At 55.0% G+C, this 23,685-nt stretch overlaps 9 protein-coding genes across 9 annotated transcripts; 5 read left to right on the top strand and 4 right to left on the bottom strand.

Moving 5' to 3' along the window:
* Positions 1-5,455: 5,455 nt before the first annotated feature.
* Positions 5,456-6,088, bottom strand: ColSpa_10011 (uncharacterized protein; the record flags this gene model as incomplete). Its single annotated transcript, XM_049276223.1, has 1 exon — positions 5,456-6,088. The coding sequence occupies one exon, from the start codon at positions 6,086-6,088 to the stop codon at positions 5,456-5,458; it is 633 nt and encodes a 210-aa protein (XP_049132180.1).
* Positions 6,089-8,416: 2,328 nt separating this feature from the next.
* ColSpa_10012 (uncharacterized protein) lies at positions 8,417-10,197 on the bottom strand (the record flags this gene model as incomplete). Its single annotated transcript, XM_049276224.1, has 2 exons — positions 8,417-9,517; positions 9,799-10,197. 2 exons carry the CDS (start codon positions 10,195-10,197, stop codon positions 8,417-8,419), a joined length of 1,500 nt encoding a protein of 499 aa, XP_049132181.1.
* A 1,373-nt stretch (positions 10,198-11,570) lies between these two features.
* Positions 11,571-12,083, top strand: ColSpa_10013 (uncharacterized protein; the record flags this gene model as incomplete). Its single annotated transcript, XM_049276225.1, has 1 exon — positions 11,571-12,083. One exon carries the CDS (start codon positions 11,571-11,573, stop codon positions 12,081-12,083), a length of 513 nt encoding a protein of 170 aa, XP_049132182.1.
* A 358-nt stretch (positions 12,084-12,441) lies between these two features.
* ColSpa_10014 (uncharacterized protein) lies at positions 12,442-13,193 on the bottom strand (the record flags this gene model as incomplete). Its single annotated transcript, XM_049276226.1, has 2 exons — positions 12,442-12,743; positions 12,800-13,193. 2 exons carry the CDS (start codon positions 13,191-13,193, stop codon positions 12,442-12,444), a joined length of 696 nt encoding a protein of 231 aa, XP_049132183.1.
* A 987-nt stretch (positions 13,194-14,180) lies between these two features.
* On the top strand, positions 14,181-14,587 carry ColSpa_10015 (N-acetylglucosaminyl-phosphatidylinositol de-N-acetylase; the record flags this gene model as incomplete). The annotated part of the gene is made up of 2 exons (XM_049276227.1): positions 14,181-14,406; positions 14,481-14,587. The coding sequence occupies 2 exons, from the start codon at positions 14,181-14,183 to the stop codon at positions 14,585-14,587; spliced, it is 333 nt and encodes a 110-aa protein (XP_049132184.1).
* Positions 14,588-14,665: 78 nt separating this feature from the next.
* Positions 14,666-15,273, top strand: ColSpa_10016 (N-acetylglucosaminyl-phosphatidylinositol de-N-acetylase; the record flags this gene model as incomplete). Its single annotated transcript, XM_049276228.1, is given in 2 exon segments — positions 14,666-14,977; positions 14,995-15,273. The coding sequence occupies 2 exon segments, from the start codon at positions 14,666-14,668 to the stop codon at positions 15,271-15,273; spliced, it is 591 nt and encodes a 196-aa protein (XP_049132185.1).
* Positions 15,274-15,755: 482 nt separating this feature from the next.
* On the bottom strand, positions 15,756-16,931 carry ColSpa_10017 (uncharacterized protein; the record flags this gene model as incomplete). Its single annotated transcript, XM_049276229.1, has 1 exon — positions 15,756-16,931. One exon carries the CDS (start codon positions 16,929-16,931, stop codon positions 15,756-15,758), a length of 1,176 nt encoding a protein of 391 aa, XP_049132186.1.
* A 1,748-nt stretch (positions 16,932-18,679) lies between these two features.
* Positions 18,680-18,993, top strand: ColSpa_10018 (putative U6 snRNA-associated Sm-like protein LSm4; the record flags this gene model as incomplete). Its single annotated transcript, XM_049276230.1, has 2 exons — positions 18,680-18,802; positions 18,862-18,993. The coding sequence occupies 2 exons, from the start codon at positions 18,680-18,682 to the stop codon at positions 18,991-18,993; spliced, it is 255 nt and encodes an 84-aa protein (XP_049132187.1).
* A 1,488-nt stretch (positions 18,994-20,481) lies between these two features.
* On the top strand, positions 20,482-23,669 carry ColSpa_10019 (GTP-binding protein 1; the record flags this gene model as incomplete). The annotated part of the gene is made up of 6 exons (XM_049276231.1): positions 20,482-20,535; positions 20,602-21,130; positions 21,231-21,419; positions 21,476-22,273; positions 22,325-22,673; positions 23,153-23,669. The coding sequence occupies 6 exons, from the start codon at positions 20,482-20,484 to the stop codon at positions 23,667-23,669; spliced, it is 2,436 nt and encodes an 811-aa protein (XP_049132188.1).
* Positions 23,670-23,685: the final 16 nt, after the last annotated feature.

The following is a 23,685-nucleotide window of genomic DNA, read 5'->3' on the forward strand; positions in this document are numbered from 1 at the left end:
GCTCGTCCAAGGGGTCATGAGCCACACTCTCGTTCCACACTCTCTCTCCTGGAAAGGACCATGTTCGAGTCATCTTGCGAGGACTAGGAGGTCGTGCCGCAGGAATACTAAAAGTATCAACGCCTGACACTTGACAGCTCGGAGAGCGTGGAACGAACGAGGCGCGGTGAAGGCCAAGATGAGACACAGCAGAGTCTCTGGAACTCTATCGTTTGCCAGTGCACCGGCGCCCGACCGTGCGGCTCCAAACGGCCATGTTTCACTGGCACGCCCGTTTGCATCATGGCCTTCTCCATCTCCTGGTCTCTCGCATTGAGACGCAATCTCTGCCATCTCAACTTTGGGTGTAGCAAACCGCGAGATCCGGCCTCGCTAGGCCAGCCTAGAAAGTGTTGCATTGAGACTAGCGGCCGGGGCCACGACAGGGGACTACGTAGCATAGAAGCCCAATTCGGCTTCGTGAATGGCTCCGGGCCTTGGAAACAGCGATGCTGCAGAAGGCTCAATCGGAAGAGAGCAGGGAACGAAGACGGGCGGGAAACAGTTCTATCGGCTCCTGGACAAGGCGAACCCCAGGCCAGCTTTAACCACAAACAGGCGGCTTCTTGGAGCGGTGAAAATGGCAGGGCTGGCCGATGGGAACGTCCAGGAGCCCAGCGTGGGTATCCATGCCAGCGACCGTGCCATGGCCTGCGCTCTCTGCAGTCGAGAACAAACGATTGGGGCGTTGCAATCGAGCTTGCTCGAATTCGGTCTTCGGACTGTGTTTCTGCCATGGTCGTGAGATGTTCAGCTACATCTCTGCTGAGCAGTCGTATTGGTTGCGGAAGTCCCTGCAGCAGCGCCCGCCGTTGAACACGATGCCAAGCAAATCGCAGACACGGCAGATTCACACCGGCTCTGTGGAGACGCGGAGATAGTAAGCTTGTCAGCGCCCAGGACGGGCCGGTACCTGTAACACATCACCTTAAATGGGAGATGGCGGTAATGACGGAGAGCTCGATGCATATGTAGGTATGACACGCCAGGCGGTGGCCGGCCAGAACTCGGGAGACCGACCAGTCTGCATCCTTCAAAGCCCACGACAGGTCTATGGCGCGTGTGGTTAATTGTTCGACACGTCCGATACGTCCGACACGTTGCTGGCGTATAAGAGTTGGCTTTGACCCGGCGAACGAATGCGAGTCACTCGAGATGAGCACCGGAGGCAGGTCTCGTGGCTGGCGAGCAGTAGAACAAGGAAATGAGACGAAACGAGGCTCTAGCGTGATTTGAAAGTTGACAAGAAACAGTAGTGCGGTTATGCGGCATGCAGATAGATGGTTGGCCGTGTGTAACTGCTCGCGGCAGAGGGTGATGGAGAGCTACCGACGAGATGCGTGTGAGCCGTGTTCCCCCTCTGACTGAGCTTACTATGCAGTAGTCAGTCGTTCCTAGTTACCTGGCAGACCTAACCTAGGGGAAATGGCAAATCAAGGCCTTGCAAGTGCGTCATTGCATTGCTGCATCATGGGAGAGCGTTGGGCAAAGTTCGGCCATGAGGTCTGACCGTCGCGTGTGAACCGATGCAGAACCAGACGTGGATCCGAGCGAGGGTTCTTGGGAATACCTGTACCTAGGCCCCTACATAGTCTAGCAGGCAGACTTGAGGTCGTCACCTGCCCGAAGTTTGTTAGGTTTTTTTCCATCTCCTTTTTTTTTCTTTTTTTTCTTTCGTCAATTCGAACGTGGGAGAAGGGGGTCGCCGGCTTGGCCGGGAGTTCCATCGACGATTTGCGTGAGTGATTTGCAATGTTGCCTTCCGTTGCTGGTGATGTTGGCCGCTGTGGACTGCAGTGATTTCCTCCCAAAGTCCAACAGGATACTTGCCAGAGGGGCTCCGTAGGGTCGAGATGGGCAAAAAGGGAAAAGTGTACATGGGGGAGTGAAAATTCGACTGGCAAGATGTGGGGAAGCTCCTCCAGCTTTGCAGCCTTCCCACACAGACGCACCGGTGCGCGAGGCATGTCAGCACCTGCCATGATCGAGGATCGACGCCGCTGAGGTCATCGGAAGCTTCGATGTGGGGCCCCGTGAGTCGCGGATGCGTAACCTGCCGCCCCCCCCCCCTCCAGGGAGGACAGTCTGCACCTGCTTGCACCGCAGTCGCGATGCCATCGTGCGCCTGCCCCGCGAGAATGCCAAGCTCCAAAGAGGAAGCAGCGGATCCTTAGATACCTAGTGAGGGAAGGTGAGGTACAGACACTCAGGAAGGAAGGAGGGAGGAAGGGAAGGAAGGAGAGACGACATACCTACAGCCACAAGAAGGAAGGAAGGAGGAAAGAGGACACTTACCTACGCATCCATCCCCATCCGTTCCCATCCACTCCAATCCGGGTCACGGCGGCCAGCCAGACATTAAACGCCGCCCTCAATGCTGCGCTGCCCACGCTTCCTCTTGGTGAGCTTTTTGAGACTGGGGGGGGAGACACTAGTCGCATCGTCCCCAATTGGCGACAACGCATTATCAACACATCCCAATCCAGTCAAGCTCACGACGAACCCTGCGGTGTTCGCCCACTGCAGCCCCAGAACAACAACGAATCCAGCTGGCAATATTGTACCTACGGTAGTGTGCATGGGGCTTCACGTAACCAAGGCAAACAGAGTTGCATCGTGTTCAGGAGGCTAACGAACCGAGCCAAGGTACCAGTGGCTCACCGCAATCTTTCCCGACGACGACGGTGACGGCGACAACGACAACGCGACCCATGAGCTCACCTCTCCTGGGAAAGCAGCAATACTCCGTGTCATGCAACGCGAGGCGAACACTCGTCCCCGTGCCGAAACAGGACGTACACTACGGAGTCTGGCAGAGTCAGCCATGTCACCACAAGGTGATCGACGCAACGTCAACGAAAGGAATCTTGTCTTCTTCTCCACGTTTCTGGACTCTTCATCGTCACGGACTGTTCAAGATTTGCAAGCCCCCCGGTCCCTTTGACCATTCAATCCTTCTTCAACCCTCCAGTCTTCAGACACCTTCGCGGGGTGATGATGCCGATCAGCGGCATGCCCCGGCACGCGAGTCTCACTAAAGCCCAATGAGCAGCCTCACCAACCCTTCCCACCGCCTCCACATTGTTGGTCCTCCACCCCGTCTCTCGCCCGTCATTTTTCTCTCCGGTTATGCCTCCGACTGGGGACTCGCAGCCCGGCTGGTCTCCTCGCCGGCTTCCCCAATCCGGCAACCCCAGAGTCCCTGTCTCCCCTGCCGCTGTTCTTCTTGCTCGCCTCATCTGTTGTCATCCCAATGCTCTCGGATCTACAGCGCCGAATCGGCCTCTTGTCAGCCACCAAATCGATCTCCCTGGAGATCCCGATAGCAAAACTCCGCGCCAATTACTGGCGTCTGGCGCTAGAAGCCTGACTAACCCGTGTGCTGGATACCTATTTGGGCAGCTCTAATTTTGGCCGGCGTCGGGCATTACCAGTCCTCGCCAACGCTTGATAGCACCCGTTATGCCTTATGACTGGCCTCACAAATTACTGCGCAACTGGTGCCGTCCTGCGCGCCGCCAGAGCCGCGGATGACGATGCAATCCCGCCACGGTCGCCGTCCGGGCCGTGTGAGGCGTCGAGTGGGTTGCTCTGAGGAGGTCTAGACCCGTGCTCCGGAGCTCCGGCGTACCCGGGATTGCCGCCTATTGTTCGCATCATTGTGCCTTGTCGGAAGCCCGTTTGACGCACCACGCTGCTACCAAGTTGCGGTCCCAATAAGCTGGTCGACCAGTTCTGACACCCATCTTGCCGTTTGCTGCCGGTGCCGCATTTTTCTGAGCTTTGTTCAGAGCCTGCGATGGTTCACTTACAGATGCAACGCATGACACGGCAATATCTGCATATGCCTTGTAGCTGCTGCTCGGACCCTTGAGTGATCCCAGAAACGAACTACCCCTGGGTCGAGCAGGGCGTCTGCCAAGTTTGTCGAGCTCCTTCGCCCTGCAGATATGCATGCACTTGGTGCCTGAACCACCGATGTTGCGAATTCTGCGCCCCAGACAACACTGGCGTCGGGCTTCAGTAGTGTAGGCCCCGGCGCAGCACTTGCAGCGATCGTCTGGGCTCCACGCTGGCGTCGGCATCTTTCCGAAGGGCAACAGGTCGGAACCACCATGGAGCGACCATCTTGCCCGTTTTGGAAGCGTCGTGAGCTTTGCGCTGCCAATTGCTCACTGATGTTTGACAAGGGACGCTTCGCTTGTCTGCTCAGCTGCTCGGTTCTCTGCTCCTATGGCAAGGCTTTCTGTAGATCTTGGCCTGCTGCCCGCCTCAAATAGGTTGGCGTTGAGCTGTTACTACCAGGACGCTGTTCGCCTGCCTGGATAATGGTTAACTATTTTGCCCATGCATCCTCGAGTCTATGACAACCGATTGATTCAATATCCTGGGGAAGCGCCTGTAGGGTACCATCATGCCTGTCCTCATGGCTTGTGATGGCGATGTCGCGTCAGCTGGCGGATATGAGCTGCACCCCAGCACGAAGGCTTCCGCGATGAGCAAGACTATCATCCACTATGCTAGTCCATCAAGATCATGTCATCCACCGAGTGATCTGGGGCTTCGTCTCAGACTCAGCCGCGACATGCGGGCACTTGCGCTACTAATGATGCTCATTCCGCTCTCTTTCGAGGAGTAGGTGAGCGCCGATGGAGTGAGCTTGCGGTCAGTGTTCTCACGACAGGCTCGTTTCTGCTCTCTCGGAGCTGGAAGATGATTATTTTTGCACGCCTCTGCACCAAGCTTCTTCTCATCACGATAGGTGCTTTGGGTATAGTGGCGGCTATGAAGGCATGCAGGCTCTGACAAGTAGGACACTCTCGAGGTCCACAATGGGTTGTCAATGGCTGTAACGAAGGAAACAAGAGCCAGCGTCTTTCTGCCACTCTTGGCTAAACTGCAGTAGCTGGTCGTTTGACGCGTGAGATGCCAAATGACGGCCTGGATGAAGTTCTTGGTTCAAGAATGTGATCTAGAGTCCTGAAAAGAGAACAGACTGCGTCGTTCCAATGACGAAAAGCCAGCCATGTGCTGGGAGGGTCCAAGTCTCTTTTCCTTCTTGGTTATACAAGTGCCTGTTCATTTCTCACCCCTACACACAAGGCCTCTGATCCGGATGCCTTCGCTAGTAAAAGCATTGTCGACGGCCTACCGACCCAAAAAGAAACACCTTACCCGCAGCCCGCTCCTCGCTGTGATGCCCAAGCCAGCGGAGCTTATTCAGGGCAAATGAACTCACTGTATCCTCTCCTAGATGACCGTCCAAGAAACCGTAGGCGAGCCCATCCTCGGTCTCACGTATGATGACCTCAACAAGAATCATGCACCCCTCATCTTCCTGAACCTCATGGCTTCCAGTTTCCAGCCTCTCTCGCCACGCCTAAAGGACGACGTCCGCACCAAAGACGCACACCCCTCATCCTTCGACAATCTTTCTCTCCCCTTCCATCTCCTCCTCCCTCCTCCTCCGGAACCCATCGAGGATCAAGCTCGCCATCTGCGCGTTCGTAATCGGAATGTCCTTCTCCCCGACCCTCTCGCTCAAGACCTCCTCCTCCGAGGCCCACACATGATCCGCATGCTCTTCTGGGTCTGTCTTCACGCCCAGCTCCTCGCCCTCGGCCTGCCGCACCTTCACCTCGAACGCGAACCGCCGGAACACCACCGTCCCTGTGCGGTTCGTGAACGTGCTGCCCGGCTCCTTGCCCTTGCCCTCGCTCACGACCCGCATGATCTCGACGGCCTCCAGCCCGGCCTCTTCCCAGAGCTCCCGCGCGCACGCGACGAGCACGCTCGTGTCCTCGTCGTCGACGGCGCCGCCGGGGGTCTCCCAGCGCAGGGGCATGCTGTCGTGCGCGGCGCGCTGGAGCAGGAGAACCCGGTTGCGGCTGTCGAAGACGAGAGCGCTCGTGGCGAGGCCGTCCCAGGACTTGGAGTTTGCGGTGAGCCAGGCGCGCATGGGGAGGTTGTAGGGTTCGAGGGAGGGGGGGTAGATGAGGTTGAAGGTTGGCGATGGGGGTTTCTGAGGAGGTTGCTGATCGGTTGCCATGTTTGCGGTTCCTCTTTCTTGGATGGGGTATGGATGATTCGGGATGCGGCCAAGTAATGTGAGACCGGTGTTGGTGGTTGTGAGGTGAGGTGAGGTTGCGGGGTGAGATTTGCGGCGGCGGCGGCGGCGGCGGGATGAGCGGGTTTTGTCGACTTTTCGGGGCGGCCCACTTTTGCGGTGCGGTCGCCTGGCCGGGGCTGACGCGCGGGCTGAAACAGTTTGCTGCTGGTGCCTAGAAGCCTGACGGAGTCCAAAATGGAGAGCAAACGCCAGGCTTGTGACTCTTTGACTCGTGGTCGCGATAACATTATGAGTGCCTTTGACGATGTTGCAACGAGTGTCTGGTGCGCCTCCTGGACCGGCGGAGCCTGCCGGTCTCATGCTCCGATCCGGTGCTGTCGCCGTTGCGGGCCCTGTATTAGAGACCATGCCGCCCATGAGTTTGACCACTGGTTTCACTTCTTGTTCCTTTCCGTCAGATGTCTGTATTCGAAATTACTCATGCCCACGTCGCTCGAAAATGTACTACAGCCTTTAGGCGGCAACAAGTGCGTGCCAACTAAATCGATCCGCCCCACGGCACCTGGCAGCTGGGGGTGGTCTAATCCAAAAGCCGTACCCTTTCCCGTTTGCGTACCGGTAGGCGAGGATTCATCTGACAGCGTCGCGGCAGTCTCTGCCTTGGGTCGTGTACCCGCAGGCGCTGTTACCTGAGTGTGTCGTCGTTTTCGCCGGCTTCTCAGATGCATACGCAGGTGCTGCTTTTATTGATTAAAATAGGGGTTTTGATTCATGCATCACCAGTCCCTAAATATCCGACGACCGTCTGTCTGGCAACGGTAGGCTTGGCAGTAGAATGATCGATGGTGTTAAGAACTTGATGTGATTCTTTAGTGCTTTGTTATTTCGAGTGACGGTCTTTTCGGTCTTCTTCGATGCGGTTTCTGTCTGCAACCGCGGTCTTTGAAGTGCCGGCCTTTACAATTCCAGATACAACGTACTCCTTGGAGTGAAGTCTGTTCAGCGAAAGAAATTTCTATGTCTTTCTTGTTTAATCTTATCCCCAACCTTCTTGTCTAGTTTCGATGGTTAGCTATTGACCCTGTTACTAAAGAACCGTACGGTATTTTCCTCGATTCCCTTGCGGGCATGGCCAATGTATGTTCTATTCTGAAAACATACGACACACTTCTGTCACAAGGTATCGGCTTGTTAGGTCTTCTGGGCATCTGTAAATGTGACTAGAATGACTTTTTTTCCATGGCCCTTCGAGTGGGCTTCTCTGACATGACTTGGGTTGTAATTTCTTCTTGAGGTAATGATGGCGTGATTTTATAGCTGTTTGCTCGTCTGTATTAGCAAACTCCTACGGTGTAAGGACGTAGGCTTTCGTACAACCCAACCTTTCCTATTAAGTCCTGGGCCAAATCTCAACTCAAGACTTATTCAGATACCACCATCTCACATTGCGCGTTCGCATTTGAGGTACTGTAAGGCTATGTTTGGGAGAAACGTGCTTGATTTTTGTCTACAATCTGCTAACTAACGGTCCAACTTGGTCTTTTGTTGCATTGCAGTAGTGCCTATCAAGCCCCCCGCCCCTCTTTGCATTGTTCTCAGGTTTCTCCTTGTGAACCTGAGTTTTATTCCCTTCCAGTAAGCCTTTTGCAAACGTACTGCCTCCCAAATGGTGACAAACTAGGCTGTCGATTAGTGCGAGGGCAAACGGCAGCGTGTTGCTGTCCGGGTCAAGAGACCTCCGTGCGCAGACGTGCATCTTGATGAATGCATATTAGAGCGCAGTCCGAACGAAGGTGAGTGAAAAACGAGTCCGAATCGACTGAAAAATGATGCCGTGCTGCTGAACAAAGGAAATAAAGGGCTGTAGCATGACGGTTCTCGGGTACTGCAAATGCTGTCGTGACTAGAAAATAGTGGTTAGCTGAAAGTCGCGAAATTGTTGATAAAGATCAGTCTATACCAAGATTTGAAGGCATCCGATAGATGATTCCAAATGTTGTCAAGCTTGCTGTGTGCTGAAAACGAGCAGAGGCGGAAGCTTGCATAACATGAAGTGCCGCAAAACCTAAAGCATAAGACACTCCGTCTATCTGCATAGTGGATGCTGTAACGAGCAAGAGACAAGGCTTCTCGTGGCTAAAGTTACCATAGAACATCCATCACAATGGTAGCTTGAATCTGGTGCCGTGATGTCAGCGGAAGTAGTAACACAAAAGGAGTGTGACTCTGAAGTCTCACCTAATCTGTATAGAGTCGAACTGTGAAATTTAGTGCACAAGTAGCTCTTGCCGCAATGTAATACACTTTTTAGTGCTCGAGAGTGTCGCGCGTGCCGTGAGAGTCGACTGTGTTGGGGGTCGGCATGTCCTGAGTGGTCTCCGGAGACTCAGCACCCGGGACACTGCGAGCAGCCTGAGCAGACTGAGAGATCTGAGAGACTCGAGTAGCTTGAGTGTGTTGAGCAGTCTCGGGAATACTGGGAGAGTAGACAGTTCTGGGAGTTCCAATGCTCGACGGGGTCGAGGAGGCGTAGAGCTCAAGCATGTTCTCGGTAGCTTGAGCGCCCTTAGAAGTTTGGTTAGAGCTCATGATGTTGAGACCACCGAGGGTGAGACCCTCGAACAACTGACTAAGGAGGTCATTGTTGGAGATGTCGTTAGAGGTATTGTCCGATACATTGGCAGAGTCGCTGTTGGAATGGGCGGCAGAGACGGTGCCGGTTTCCAAAGCACCATGGCCATGATTGTTGGAAGAGATCTCTCCCGAATCGGTAGAAGAGACATTGGCATGCGAAGAACCACTGATGGAGCTGATAGACTGGGACTGGTCAGCATCCTGGGGCTGTGGAATGCTGACGTCGCCAGAAGAGTTGTTGCCCTGCTGAGGTTGGAAGATCTTGCAGTACTCTTGGTACTTCCATTCCTCGTGGATAGCCGTCAACGTCTCTTGGACCTCCACGGGAAACGTGACAAATATGTCAGGATCAATGCGACGGACGACGCTCTGGAGGCGAACGATGAGGTCAGTGAGCTCCTCGAGGCTGAGATCGGCATTGTGGAGCCGAGCCTGGAGGTTGTCACGGTGTCGAGCGAAATTCTGAGCCTGCTGTTGAATACTCTGCATCTGCATATACAGACTCTGGATTTGGGTCTGGAGCTGTTGATTGTTGTTCTGAAGACTGAGAAGAAGTTGACGCAACGTCTCAGTTCCAGACATGCTAGATTGCAGGCAGTGATTAGAGTCTCGAAGTCGCTGGTTCTCGGCCTTCACGGCCTCCAGCTGCTGCGCAAGTACGGGCAAGGCTCGGTCAGCACGGCGTTGCGCACTCATTGTCATCAAGGTAGGCGACGACGGTTCGCCACCGTAATCGCACTGGCCATCAATGCCAAAAGGCGAGTGGTTCTTGTTCTAGGGAAGAAAGAAATATCAGAAGCTGGAGAAAAAGAGGCTTTATATAGATACTAGAAAGGAGGATGAGAGATCCGAGTTCAAACGGTAAGGGAAGGAGCCAATGGCTAAGCAAGAAGGAGCAAAGAAACTGGTTGACCCAAACAACTCATCTCATCAATATTGCTGAAGAGAATGAAGGGAGCTTCTGTTCTTGCTCAGACCAACCGAGAGATGGTGGCATCCTTCAAGCTCGCCAAGAGACGGATCCTCTAGTCGCTGGAATGGGTTGTTGGACCTACCAAGTTGAAGCCCTTGAGCTCCTCTTTCTTCTGAACACTGATCTGACCATTGACGCTGGCGGCGCAGATCTCCGAAGAGGACGGCATAGTGCCAGCACGAGAGCCGCCTGGGACAATGGCGATGCCACCGCTGGCAGCGGCAGCTCCCGCTGACGCGAACCGGGCAGGAATGACGTCCTCGGGAGGACCGCCAGTCGCACCCATAGTCATCGACTTACCCTTGCTACGACTGGTGTCAGCAGCGACGGGCTCATCAGCGACAGCAGGCCGCTGGAAACCTCCCTGGCCATCCTTGTCCTGGGGCGCGGGAGGGTGCGCGGCGGCGCCTGGAACGAAGTTGACAGTGCCCACGACGCCAGTGTACGGGACAGTGTAGGGAGTGAAGCCGTTGGAGGACATGATGAATGCTGGGGTTTCTTAGTGGATGAAGGTGTTAAAAATGAGTTGAAGTGAGTTTACCGTGGATGGCGACGTGTTCGAGGTGAAAGCTTTTAGTATTTGTTGGTGATTGTTGGCTGATGAGGAGAATTGGTGTGAGAGACTTGGTTTTGAAGTCGGGGGCAAGCGGGGGAAAAACTTGGAAGGTAGGAAGGTGATGAGCGAGGGATAAATTGAAGAAGGGAGAGAGGTTGGAAGAAACAAGAGGTTGGTGGATACCCGACTGTTTGCTCGTTTCAATGGAGTCAGCGGAAGGTGGTCTGGTTTTTCGTGGCTCTGATGGGAGTATATCGAATCCCACAAAAGAAAGAAAGAGCAGGATATGACTGGCCTGTGCTTCATATGGCTCTTTCGATCAAGATGGGTGCTGCAGGTGATGCAGAAAGGTGAGGCTAAGAGAGTGTTGGTGGCATCTACAACAGCTAGCCCAAAGAGTGAGGCGATCTTAACGGATGCCAGCCAGTAAAATCAATAAAGAATTTTACCACCTCCGTGATATGGCTGCTGTGGGAGAGAGCGCATATTAATACAACTACTGATGCCAGGGGATTTACTGTTGTGTTGTACTCGTCGAAGCCCATAGAGCGCCTCCGAAAGCTGGCAGTGTGCTGGTGACCCAGCAACCTTAAGAGTACCACGTCTCCTCCAAGAATTATGATACTGTGATGAACTAGTTGCAGTGAAATTTGGTTCATCATAGTATTTTGACAGTACATTCCGTTATGCTTAGTTGGCACATTGGCTATGTTGGCGCCGCTGCATGGTGCGGGACTGGTGGCTAGGAACGGCAAGGATATAATCGAATATGAACTACACGATAGATGTATCCTTGTAGCAACAATGATTTGGAAATGGTCCCAGATTCACTATTCTCAAACGATGTCCGATTTCATATCATAACCTGAAGACGGCCGGACGTAGATGTGCCGAGATTGGCCAAGATTGCTGTCTTTACAAAGGGCAAGGCTATCTTAATGAATCTTACAATTTCAAGAGAAAACAATAACACTTATCAAACAAGCAATAGTTGACCATCGTGAGTAAGTCGTCGACAGTTAAAGATCACGTGGTGTCGGAGATACGTGAGAAACGGCCCCACTACCGGTTGCCAAGAGCGGCGCTAACATCCTAGCGGCGGGAGTGACAGGGGTAAGGCATCCGCACCTTCTTCTGTCTTTCTTTCAGTCCCAAGATCCTCTTTCCCGCCCTTCCTCCCGATGACTCGAGCCTGACCAGGCAGTCGTCCCGGTCTCTATTTGAAGGCATTCACAGATACGTTACATCGTCACGCATCCACTCAATTGACTCCGCGAGCGCATCTCTAATCTCTCCCGATGGACCCCGTGACGCAGCAGGACAGCCCTCTGTCCATCGCAGCTAACGTTGCCGGCATTCTCACTTTCGTCGTCGCAATTGTTGCAGCTGTCTATGTCAGAATCACATACCTGCGCAACAGTGACGATGAATACTTCCGGGTCAAAGCCTCTCTATCCTGGTTCAAGACGGAGTCCACATGGCTTTCAGATCTGATCAAGACCGCCGGCGAGAGGCCCGGGGGCCCGCGTCAGCGCCAGCCAGAGTACCAAATGTATGCCTTCGTCATGGACGACCTGATCAAGCTGGAACAGCGCATCTTGGAGCTCCTAGCTGAAGCCGAGACAAAAGCCGCCGGCCAGGACACCGAGAACCAGGGCAGATGGACCCTCGTGCCGAAGAGCTGGAGCTTCACAACCAACGTCGCCATGGCATGGTTGCCTGTCCGTTCCAAAACATTAGAACTAGTTCGGCAGAGAGAATCTCTGACAGCGCGGGTTCAGTTCACGCAAATGAGCATGATATCCTCGTAGAAACCCCCTCATTGCTGTTGATTGCCAAAGCTCATACTTTTCGCAGGCGAATTCGAGATTTAGAGTCAAGGGCCACATGGACGGAAGCGAAGACCGAAGACAGCTTTATTCGTATGGAGAACCAAATTACCGAGCAGCGAGCCCAGATTCATCGATTGGAGGATCTCGTCTACCGTCTGATGCACCAAAGTCGACTCAGCAACGCAAATGACCAGTCAATGACCAACGCCATCAAATCGCGGCGGGTGTCCAACTCTTCGCAGCGAAGCCCAACTGAGCCAACAACGCGAGGGCGCGAACGCAGAGTCCGTTCTCAGTCAACCAGACGATCAATGTCCAAGTGAAGACTTGCGGTTGCTTATTTAATGGCGTATCCTCCTTGTACCAGGTACCCTCCCGCTGCGGCCAGGCTGGCGACAGCCATAGCCAGATCGAGTTCTAGGATCGACCAGATCCACACGCATCCCAGCGTCGGAGCCTGTTTTAAGACATACAGATAGCTGAACTCGTTGGTGATATATATCAGGTGGCACCCAGCCCAGGTGCTGCCGACGAAGAAGATGGCCTGCCGGATGGGATGCTGGAAACGAAGCGGAAGTCCCGGAATGAGGTTCGGGCTCGAAGGGTGCGCATGGAGGTTGTAGAAGAGGAAGGAAAGGACTGCCGCCAAACACCGTCAGCACAGGCGGCATTCAGTTGTTCGGATTGGAACTCACCCAAGAAGGCAACCAGCGTACGACTGATGATGGCGGAATACTCGATCTTCATGGCGTATTGGTTCTGAACGAGCACATCAAAAGTGCCATGGACCATGGCCAGGCTCACAGTCCACAGCAGAGTGTCCATGATGCGCTCCATGGTAGGGGACAGCACAGCTTCTTCATCGTCATCCTCTTCACCATCGCTACTATCCTCTTTATTGGGCTTATCGATCGGGACAGCACCCTTGGACAGGTTCTTGTTTCTCGGGTCCTGCTCGGCCTGCTTGAAGAGACCCCTCTCTTGAGCAAGCTGGAGCAGCGTGGCTTCGCTAGGGCCAGACCGATCTGGTTGTGCCAAAGGGATGCTGCCGGCATCCTTCACCCTCTTTTCCTTGCCCTTCTTTGCCATGTTCAAGGCTCCGAACGACACTCGGATTACGTCCTCGTCGTCCCCTTCGGCCGTCTACGTTTCCAAACAAAGATGTTCAGAGTCGGGCGAGTTCTGGTCGGAGATTGTTCCGTCTGATCGAAGCAGGCCTCGGTCGCAGCTGCAAGGTATGTTTGTCGTCACGGCGTTTATCGTCTGGTCGCGTGCCCGTTGGCTGACAAAGACGCAGCTTTGAGCTGACATTGACACTTTCTGCTCTCTGGCAGAACCAACCTTGTTCCCCGCTGTCAGCTCAGCTCCGGCCCATAAAAAAAAGAGCTCCCCGGCCCCTGCAGGCCATCGGTCCAGTGACCAAAGGGCCCTGTTCGTCGCATGACATAGGCTTCAACCCGCCAATCAGTAGCCGTCGCTTGCCCCTCTCGGCGGACTTAGTCTCGTCAGGACCCCGTTCCGCGATCTGTCACCGCTTGCATTTTCGGCAAGGGAAACGGGTGCGACGCACACCGACTGCCCCAGGATGATAATCGTCCACGTTGCGAGGCACATCTAATTTCTTAGCCGATGGCCTCCCGCTATTGCCCACCACCCACACCACCATTGACAGTCACCGCCACCGAAAGCCCGCTGCCGGCGTCGCTAAGGGAAGACCTACGAGATTGGACCAGGGTCTCCCAAATCGCAAGGTGGCATCTCAGTCTTCCGCTCTTTCGCCCCCGGCGATGACGGCTACCTCGTACTTATTGTCTTGCATCTAGTGCGGTCTCGTCACTGTTACGGGTTCCTTTGGGAACACTCCCCTTCCTACTCCTCCCCTGCCTTTCGTGGTCGTCTCCCACGCGCAACCCTTTGCGCAAAGTTGTGGCCCTTCAACCCGCGCCACACCGCATCTACGACACATTCCCCCCGAAGACGACCCCACCTCGGGGAAACCGAAGCCTCCTCACCGACGAACCGAAATCGCATCCCTGAAGCGCCGGGAGAGTAGGCTCGCGCGACCACGAACAGACAATGGGCTGGATGTTGTTTCTCGGCGCTCTACTGGTGGCAGTCGCACCCGCATTGTACATATGCTTGGTGCCGCTACTCACGCCGCGCTTGCCGACCCTGGAGAATAAACGAATCTGCCTTCTGATTGCGCATCCGGATGATGAGGCCATGTTCTTTGCACCCACCGTCCTGGCCCTCACCAAGCCCGAGACCGGAAACCATGTTAAGATCTTGTGTCTGAGCTCAGGTAGGGAAAGATCCACGGGGTGCTGCTGGAGGGGCAATGCAGCGCAATCGCTGACGAGAGGGGCACGTGTGTAGGTGACGCCGATGGTCTGGGCGAAACTCGCAAGAAAGAGCTGGTCAAGAGCGGTATGAAGCTCGGTCTGCAGCAAGAGCAAGACGTTTTTGTCATTGAAAGCCCGTGAGCAACTCTCATCCCTTCCCCATACGACCAGCAACCTGCTGACCTCTCTGCCCCGCTCCCAAGTGACTTTCAAGACTCCATGACCAACGTCTGGGACAAGACCAAGATCGCCTCCCTCCTCGGCCGCGCCTTCGCCCCGCAACTCGCCCGTCAGCGCGCCGCAGGCGAGGAACCCGACGCCAACATCGACGTCCTCATCACCTTTGACTCGATTGGCGTCTCCTCCCACCCGAACCACATCTCGCTGTACCACGGCGCCCGCGCCTTCATCTCCGCCCTCTCAGCCGACCCGCAGTGGCCATCCCCTGTCGACCTGTACACCCTGACCTCAGTCTCCGTCGCGCGCAAGTACAGCAACTTCCTCGACGCGATACCCACGCTGTTCTCCTGGGTGACCACGGCCGGCAGCAACCCCCGAAACCGCCCAAGAAGGCGAAGAAAGAGGAGGACGATAGCGACGACGAGGACGAGGACGAGGACAACAACTACCACCCGACCGCGCTGGTGTTTCTCAGCGAACTGGGCGCCGAGGGCGGCTGGGCAACGGCGTGGAACGCGATGACGACGGCGCACAAGAGCCAGATGGTCTGGTTCCGGTATGGCTGGATCGCGCTGAGCAGGTACATGGTGCTCAACGACCTGCGGCTGGAAACGGTCGAGGGCGACGCCGACGAAATCAAGGTCTGACTGCGCCGCGACGAGGTCGGCCCGACAAGGAAGCGGGAAGACACGGATACAAAAACATACATTACCGAGAATCTCATACCCCCTCCCTTCTGCATCATGAGCAGGCGTTTATTCATGGGCTTCCATGTATCTTGTGTGTTGGGAAGACGTGAAAGCCTGGGTACACATCATCAGCGTTGTAGTTACAGAATGAACATTACATATCCCGCAGGAGAACATACGTCACAAGTCAGTTGTCTTGCCTGTTTCTAAGCCAACATGTGGAAGCGCCTCATCCGAGTTCAGGGGTCTTCTGTGCCCCCTCTTGATTACCCAGAATCCGACCTAGACGGCATTGGTCACCTTCCAAGCGGGTGCGAGCGATCAGAGGAGCACTTTGGCATTGCAATACTAAAATCGTCCTCAATATCTGCGGTTACCTATACAGAAACAGTGCTATTTTCGAAGTCCCTATCTATTACATCATCCGGTAACCGCCCTACTTACCAAACGAGGGCCCTCAGAACAACGTTCTTATCTAGTCTGCGAGCATCTTGCGGTCCCATTTCAGCGATATCTGTATCAACGTCGGGTATGTACATATCTGCTACATCCGTCCCTGGGTCGTCCCGCATCATGGCCTTCCCAGAACGGAGAAACTTCTCGTCTTGTCCAAACCTCAGCTGCCGCCGTTGGCGGACCATCCTCTTTATGGATTTTCGAATAGTGATTGGCATACTCTCGTATACCGGATCGCCCAACTGGGTCAGCACGGGAACCAGGTCCTCCGGATCACGTGCGCCAACTGGCTTGGCGTACTTCGGGCGGTTTGGATCCGGGGCAAGGCGTTGTGTTGGCGCGCTCGTGACGATGCGGCTCACCCACTTCACTTTTTGGTTCGTCTCCTTGTTTGCAATCCTGACCGTTCCTCCATTTGTTGTATATGTTATCGGATCAGGCAGGAAGCGGTAGAAGTCGCCAACGAACTGGGGGATGATTTGGGGGGAGAGATGTGGTCGATGTCGCAGGCTTTTGCTGGTCCGGCGAAGCCACTGCTGACACCAGCCTTGGACAGTGTACCACGTCATGTGCTGCCTGGTCTTGAGATGCCGATGGCGAGCAATTGACGTTGGTGGAGCTGAAGGGTAGAGCGATTCAAACAGAGCTTCCTCAACCTCTTCGCACAAAGAGTCGTACCCGGCACAACCCTGCTTTATGGCCTCCCAGGCCTCATCTAGCCTTCCAGCACTAATCAACGATTTGACGTAGATGTCCGTTTCGTGGAGGCCGACGTTGACCGAGAAGGGCTCACCCTTCAAGGTCTCCCACAATGAGAGAACCTCGTCCGCACGGATAATTCTGTTGGGGTCACCCATGATCTTCCACTCCGTGCTGGCCGGTTTAGAAGAAAGGATATAAGTCCACTCCAAGAGCGCAGACCAGGAGCTTGGTGGTATTGGAATTTGCCATCGCTGAGAGATGTACACAATCAGCTTTCTGGCGAGAATAACGTGGCCGGTACATCCAAATGATTGCACGATGCCGTGAATCAGGCGCTCGGTTGGTTGGAATAACGGGTTCAGGTTCCGCCTCTGGATACCACCGGTGATTTCTGCTGCTCGATGATCTCGCAAGTCCGTGATCTTGATCCTCCATGTTCGCCAAAGAAGTCCGATCATATCCCGGAACGAACCTGCGCGTGCACTTGCCAATAAGTACGCGCAGTAGAACTCTTCATCTACCACCTTCCTTTCTCTCTTGATATAGCTTCGAAGTCGTCTCACAGGTGCGGGCAAGCTAACAAGACGGTGTAGGTCGTGTGTCGGCAACCAGCGAGCGCGTCCGAAACTGTTTCGCTTGCGCAAGGCTATACTCAGTCGCAGTCTCTCGAGAGGCCAAAGAAGTCGAGTTTCATCGAAGCTCTTCCTGTTTCGAGCGATATTGCGTGGGCGCATTCGAAATCTCGCAAGGTCATTCTGCGCGTAGGTCGGGTCTGTGAGGAACCGTGTTTTGAAGTACTCGGCAATAACTAAACCATCTCTGGGATTGCCAGCGGGGTCTCCTTTCATTGCCCCATGCCAAATTCCCTTCGCTGCTTCAAAGTCAGACGCAGCTCCGGCACATCTCAAGAGGACCACATAGTCGGCTCGCGACGGGTTGCTGCCATGGTAAGACCGTAAGTCAAACAAGGAGCGCAGTGCATGGAAGGCGTTTTTATAGACTTTTCGAACGCCATATTGGTCTACAAGGGACGCGACAGAGCTGAATTGCCCAAGACCACTCTGGATGCGTAGACCATGGGTCGCGTCGCTTTTGGGGCCGATTCGGGAAGGGTCCAAAGACCGCACGATCGCTGAGAAGGCAGTGGTTGAAAGATTGTGTAATGCGTCCGCAACCTCGATCTGCTGTTGGTGGTGTGCTAGTGCCGTAACCCCCTCAGAATCTTGTTTGTATCCTGCGACTGAACCGCCCTGAGCACGTGCGCTACGAGGGCGCCGGGAGAATCGGCATATTGCTTGTTCGCAGGCGCACTCCGGGCTTCGGCGTTGAGGTATTGCGACTGGGACAGTCTCCTCTTCGAGAGACTCGGCTGGGGTTGGGAGATTGATGGTCTCACAGGGACTGCTGTGGACAAAACGCGATGTTGTTGAGAAAATCTTCGCATCCGAGCACACAAGACTCGTGAGGGGGTGCCAGGAGGAAGTGACCGAAGCTGCGGTAACAGTAGCTGTCGAAGGCCGATGGCCTCCGCAGCAGGTATCATGATGGAAGAGCGCGAGATCTGGGGTTCATCTCAAGTACGGAGGCAGCCAAAGGGGCGGCAAACGGGTGTGTGTTTTCGAAGACGTTGCTGGGAGAGCACCTCGAGAAGTGTGCGTGGGCAAGGAAAACATAGAACTGTCTCTCTCTCTCTCTTTCTTAGTTGAGAGGAGGTACCACGTAAATCATTGGCACCTCCTCAACCCCAATGGTAGCAACCCCTACAGCTTCCCCAACTTCCTCCTGTCGCCTCCTCCCGCCTCCTCCCCTCCCTCCGGCGTCTAACAAAGGTCCTGCAAGTGCCTACTTTGAGCCCTGCTCCCTTCCTTCGAACCGTGCCATCCTAGCCAAAGCGGGAAGCTCCACGCTGACCCGGGGCAAGACCCATTCCGGTCCACTTTCCGGTGTGCCGTGGCACGGTTCAACCAGAAAGTGGCCTGAGGGCCGGAATATCTGTCACGCCGGATCCGAGAGATTTGACCAATGACGCGATGGAGAAGCTCAGCGGCGCAAAATGCACAATTCTGATGTGTCTGGACCCACCACTGCTCTCGGCCATCCCAGTTGAGTTGCTGTGTCTTCATCGAGAAACGCGCCTCCCCGTACCTACGACCACAAGCCCCCTGTTCTTTCCGACTGACCAACCCGACACTCATCTGTTCTCATCATGGCGGACGCCGGCGAAGATACTACTCACGTTCAGGAGCCCCTCGACCTCGTCAAGCTCCTGCTCGATGAGGTGGTTTTTGTCAAGCTCAGAGGCGACCGGGAACTCAAGGGCAGACTTCACGTGAGTGCAATACTTAGTTGGAAGCTGGACGAGTGAGACTTTCTGACCTTGTTTCGCAGGCATACGACAGCCATTGCAACCTGGTCCTAGGAGAGGTGGAGGAGACAATCTACGTGGTGGATGAGGATGAGGAGGACGACGAAGTGAAGGTGAGAGAAGCTAGCCGCGTCCAACTCATCACAACAACCTAACATGACCCCGCAGACAATCAGCAGAAAGTCGGAGATGTTGTTTGTTCGAGGTATGATCTTCCCTCGGCAATTCAAACGTCTAAAGAGCTAACAATTTCGCAGGCGACAGTGTGGTACTCATCTCCCCTCACGCATCTTCATAACCAATGCGGGATGAAGCATTTGGTCGCATCACATCGAAACACAAAACGAGACCAGTTTTGAACACTCGCAACTCGGAAGCAGGACTCGGTTGAGGTTCAAGCACGGTTCAAGGTCCTGCTCGAACCGAGATATCTGCGAACCCTCCCACATCGTCATGGACGTCAACGCGGACTTACTCCTATATACCCGCATTACCAGGCCTCGTTGGCCGTCAACGAAACGAGTGGGGTCGACGCTACGTCGATGCGGTCTTGGAGGATCCTAGGCCAGAGGGCATTGCTCTCCTAGGAGCGACGATTGAGAAACAGCTTGGCGCATCTACCATGGACTAAGGGTTGCTCAGTCTTGTCGTTGTTTGCCGTTCAAATAAAAATTACAAGTACAAGAGCGTATTCAGGCTCAAAACCAGTTACTGGCTCTGTTATGATTGGTATGCCACTGCAGCAAACGTTCAACTCCAATGTGACTCCTCGGCCTCCCGGTTGCTATCATCAAGAAACACCGTAAGGCGCAGCAAATTTGGTTGAGCCACACTCAAGCCAATGGACTAAAAGCCGACCGTCTGAGTCAGCCAGCAGCCCCCCTGCACTGCATCGCTTCTACCCACTCCCTTGGACCATTCGAGGTGTCGAGCTGGGTGTGCGGCGGGGTCTGAGGCTGGCAACGACAGTTCCGTCGCGGTTAATCACAGCAGAATCCGGGGCTCCGCAGTCTGATGGATGGCAACTGCTTAGCCCGTGCCAAAGCTCTTATCGATAGGCCCCACCGAGTTACTCATGACGGAGCGGCATTGCTGCTTTAAGAGAGGGTCAATGAAGATTATCTCCATGCTGTGTAACCTGGTGTTGAATTGTGCAGTTTCGCAGAAGACAAATGGAAAGAATTCTGAATAAGATTCGACAAGCCCATTCAAAGTCAGTCTGGGGCTAAGAGGACTGTTGGAGGCTCCTATTGACCGTCAGCCATCAGCTAGAAACCTTACGCTTGGTTCCGGCGTGTTCCAATCTAATGTCGCCTGTAAAGTAAAGTTCCTTAAAGCGGCGGCCCATTTTTGTCACCCTGGTGGGGGTGAATGTGGCCTTGACTGTCACTGACGGGCTGATGGGAGGTACCACGGTTGACTTCGCCGCTCGAGTCAATCGATGACTCTTTCCCTTTCAACCGTTGCGGCGCCAACCTTTGACCAAGATTTGGCCTCACGTCTATAAATCACTACTGCGCGCCATTTGTGTCCCCAATCGTACCATTTCCTGTATAGCCCAGGTTCTTAGCCTGTTATTACCTCGCTTCGACGCGCATCAATGATTCTTAGGATACGCACGTAAACGCTCTCATCACCCCACTATGACGAGCAAGAACATAAAGTCGTTACCGCACGAGAAGCGGAAAGGCGAGGCTGTACGCAAGCCTCCCACCCGGATAAGCGCATCCTTGTGCGACACTCGCTGACGCATTGCGACCTAGGCTCTCAGTGATTTCGCCGAGTACGTCGAGAAACAGCAGGCGCTACGATACCCAAGCGCCAAGCCGGCCGACATCTCCAACGCGACTGCTGCCCCCGAGCACCAGCACGCCGAGCTCGATGAACTCTTCGACAACCTCGACCTGGCCGAGGCCACCCCGGGCGTACGATTGAAGGACCTGCTATTGGCCACCGACGACGAGACGCTTCAGAAACTGGAGAGGGTAATTCAGGAGAGGATACTCGAGGGCCACGGGGAGACCGTCTTCGAGCTCGGCTTTGAGAACAATGGCGAATCGATGGGACTATCTCTCGAGCAGTGGAATACCGCGTACACAAGACTAAAGGATGCGGCCAAGAGGATACGAGCCGACTGCCAGACTCTCATCACGAAAAACGTTGGCGGCGCCGTGGAGGCCCCTAGCGCGAAGTCTGGCAAGGACAATCACTGCAGCGGCAAGGTTATGATTCGCCAGACTCCGGCAACCGTGGAGGATGTCATCGAAACACGAATAGCTGTTGTTGGCAATGGTGCGTCTCCCCTGTGTATTTCAAGGCGGTGCATGCCGCAGACTGTCGCAAGCCGGTTCCTGAGACCCTTTGCATAACTCGGACTAATGACCCATTGCAGTCGACGCAGGCAAGAGCTCTCTCCTGGGTGTTCTGGTGAAGGGTGACCTGGACGACGGCAGAGGACGAGCGCGAGTGAACCTCTTCCGACACAAGCACGAGATTGAGACGGGCAGAACCAGCTCCGTGGGCATGGAGATTTTGGGTTTCGACACTGTTGGAGAAGTCATTACCTCCGAGACCCCTGGGCGTACGCAATCACCGCTTACCCCACCGTTGGACAGAAGTCAACTAACGTGAACCCAGGGAAACTCTCGTGGGAAGAGATCGGAAAGCGCAGTGCCAAAGTCATCACTTTCACGGACCTGGCAGGCCACGAGAAGTACTTACGGACGACCGTGTTTGGTCTGCTTTCTAGCAGCCCCAACTACTGCCTGCTGATGGTGGCAGCAAACAACGGGTTGATCGGCATGAGCAAAGAGCACCTGGGCATTGCCCTGGCCCTCAACGTGCCTGTCATGGTCGTCATCACCAAGATTGACATTTGCCCGCCGCAGATCCTCGAGCAGACCATCAGCCAGATCACAAAGATTCTCAAGAGCCCCGGGGCGCGCAAGATCCCCATCTTCATAAAGGACCGCGAGGAATGTATAAACACGGCCACTCAGTTCATCAGTCAGCGGATATGCCCAGTGTTCCAGGTCTCCAACGTCACCGGCGAGAACCTCGACCTGGTCCGGACGTTCTTGAACATCTTGCCGCACCACGGACGCTACGACTCTGACGCCCCCTTCGAGTTCCATGTCAACGACACGTTCTCGGTCCCGTTCGTCGGCACAGTAGTCTCGGGGATTATCAAGTCTGGTGTTATCCATGCTGGAGACAATGTCCTCATCGGGCCGGACTCGTTGGGACAGTTCACGACCACCAGCATTCGTTCGATTGAACGCAAGAGGCTGGGGGTGCCAGCTGCCTCTGCAGGACAGTCAGCATCGTTCGCTCTGAAGAAGGTCCGTCGCAAGGACGTCAGAAAGGGCATGGTGGTCCTGCCCAAGCTTGAGGGACAGCCGGCGCCCAAGGTTCACAGAGAGTTTATTGCTGAAGGTAAGTCAGACCACACAGTGTCGCCATAGCACGCTATCTAATAATATCTAGTATTGATCCTTTCTCATGCCACCACCATCAAAACCAAATACCAGGCTATGTTGCATGTCGGACCAGTTTCGCAGACATGCGCAATTATCGATGTCGACCGCCCGTACATCCGGACCGGCGACAGGGCAACAGTGGCGTTCCGGTTCGTCCAGCGGCCCGAGTACCTCGCTCCAGGCGACAGATTACTGTTCCGAGAGGGCAGAACCAAGGGCCTCGGAATAGTCAAGTCGGTTGGCTACGACCCCAACAAGCCGTTATACCCGCACGGCGACTCCGGGCAAGCTGATGACGGTGCGGCCCAGGGCAACGAGGAGGAGAAGCCTAGCAGCGGACATGTCACGGTTGAGGCGTGAGAAATGTGTGTGCAATTATACAACTGGCGTCCAGCGGGTTTGGTTTGATCTTGCGGGGTTCTTAGCATTTGGTTCCGGCGATACCAGGTATGATATTTGTTCAAGACGCTCATCATTGTGGCCTCGTACATTCATTAATGTGGCATTGTAACTTGAATTGTTGTTACACGTCTATGCTCTCAGTGACATGAATGAAATCGCTACGAACTCCGCTTGATATCCCGCGACGTGATTCCTGTGTCAAATGGATTGTCTCGCATTGCTCCAATCATAGCTCACACTTCTCTGCAATCTTCTTCGGAATCTCAACCAGCCTCAACTCCCACCTCCCCTGCCATCTCCGCTCCAAATACTCACAAATCGCCCTCGTTTCCAGCGCAGCCCGCCTCCACATCCACCAGTGCCGCCGGTCGCAAATCCTCGCATACCAATAAGCCAGCATCAGCATCGCCCTTTCGTCCTTGTCCTCTAGCAGCCTCCTGAACCGCGAGTCCAGCTTGCTGGTAAACACCAGAAACGGCGACGCCGTCTCCCGCGACCCGGGCTCCGCCGACGCGCCCCAGAACCCCGCCAACGCCTCCGCCATCGCAAAATACGGGTTCTCAGGCGTGGGATTCTCCCAGAGGTCGAACAGCTCTGCGAAGCCCTCCGGCAGGCACTCCCATTGGTCCGCGCCGCCAGGGGTTATTGCCTGCTGCGCAAGGTACGTGAACAGCTCATTCGCCACGTCCCTGAAGACGCTGTTTGTGCGCAGCGGGTCCGTCAGCTTCCAGACCTGCTTCTTGCCGTCGCCGAGCTTCATCCAGTCGAGGTCCGAGGGGCTGCTCTCCCTCAGGGGCCAGGCCTCGTGGGGGCAGGCAATGTCGACGACGTTGGCGAAGGAGGCGACGCCGACAAAGGCGGCGGCCAGCCAGAGGGCGTCGCGCTCGGAGGGGAGGATGGGGCCGCAGAGCTTGCGGTGGAGGAGGGAGGCGCCGCGGTGGAAGTGGTAGGCCAGGGAGGCGCGCA

This window comes from Colletotrichum spaethianum, assembly GCF_022836535.1.
Source record: "Colletotrichum spaethianum MAFF 239500 DNA, contig32, whole genome shotgun sequence".
NCBI classification, from domain to species: domain Eukaryota; kingdom Fungi; phylum Ascomycota; class Sordariomycetes; order Glomerellales; family Glomerellaceae; genus Colletotrichum; species Colletotrichum spaethianum.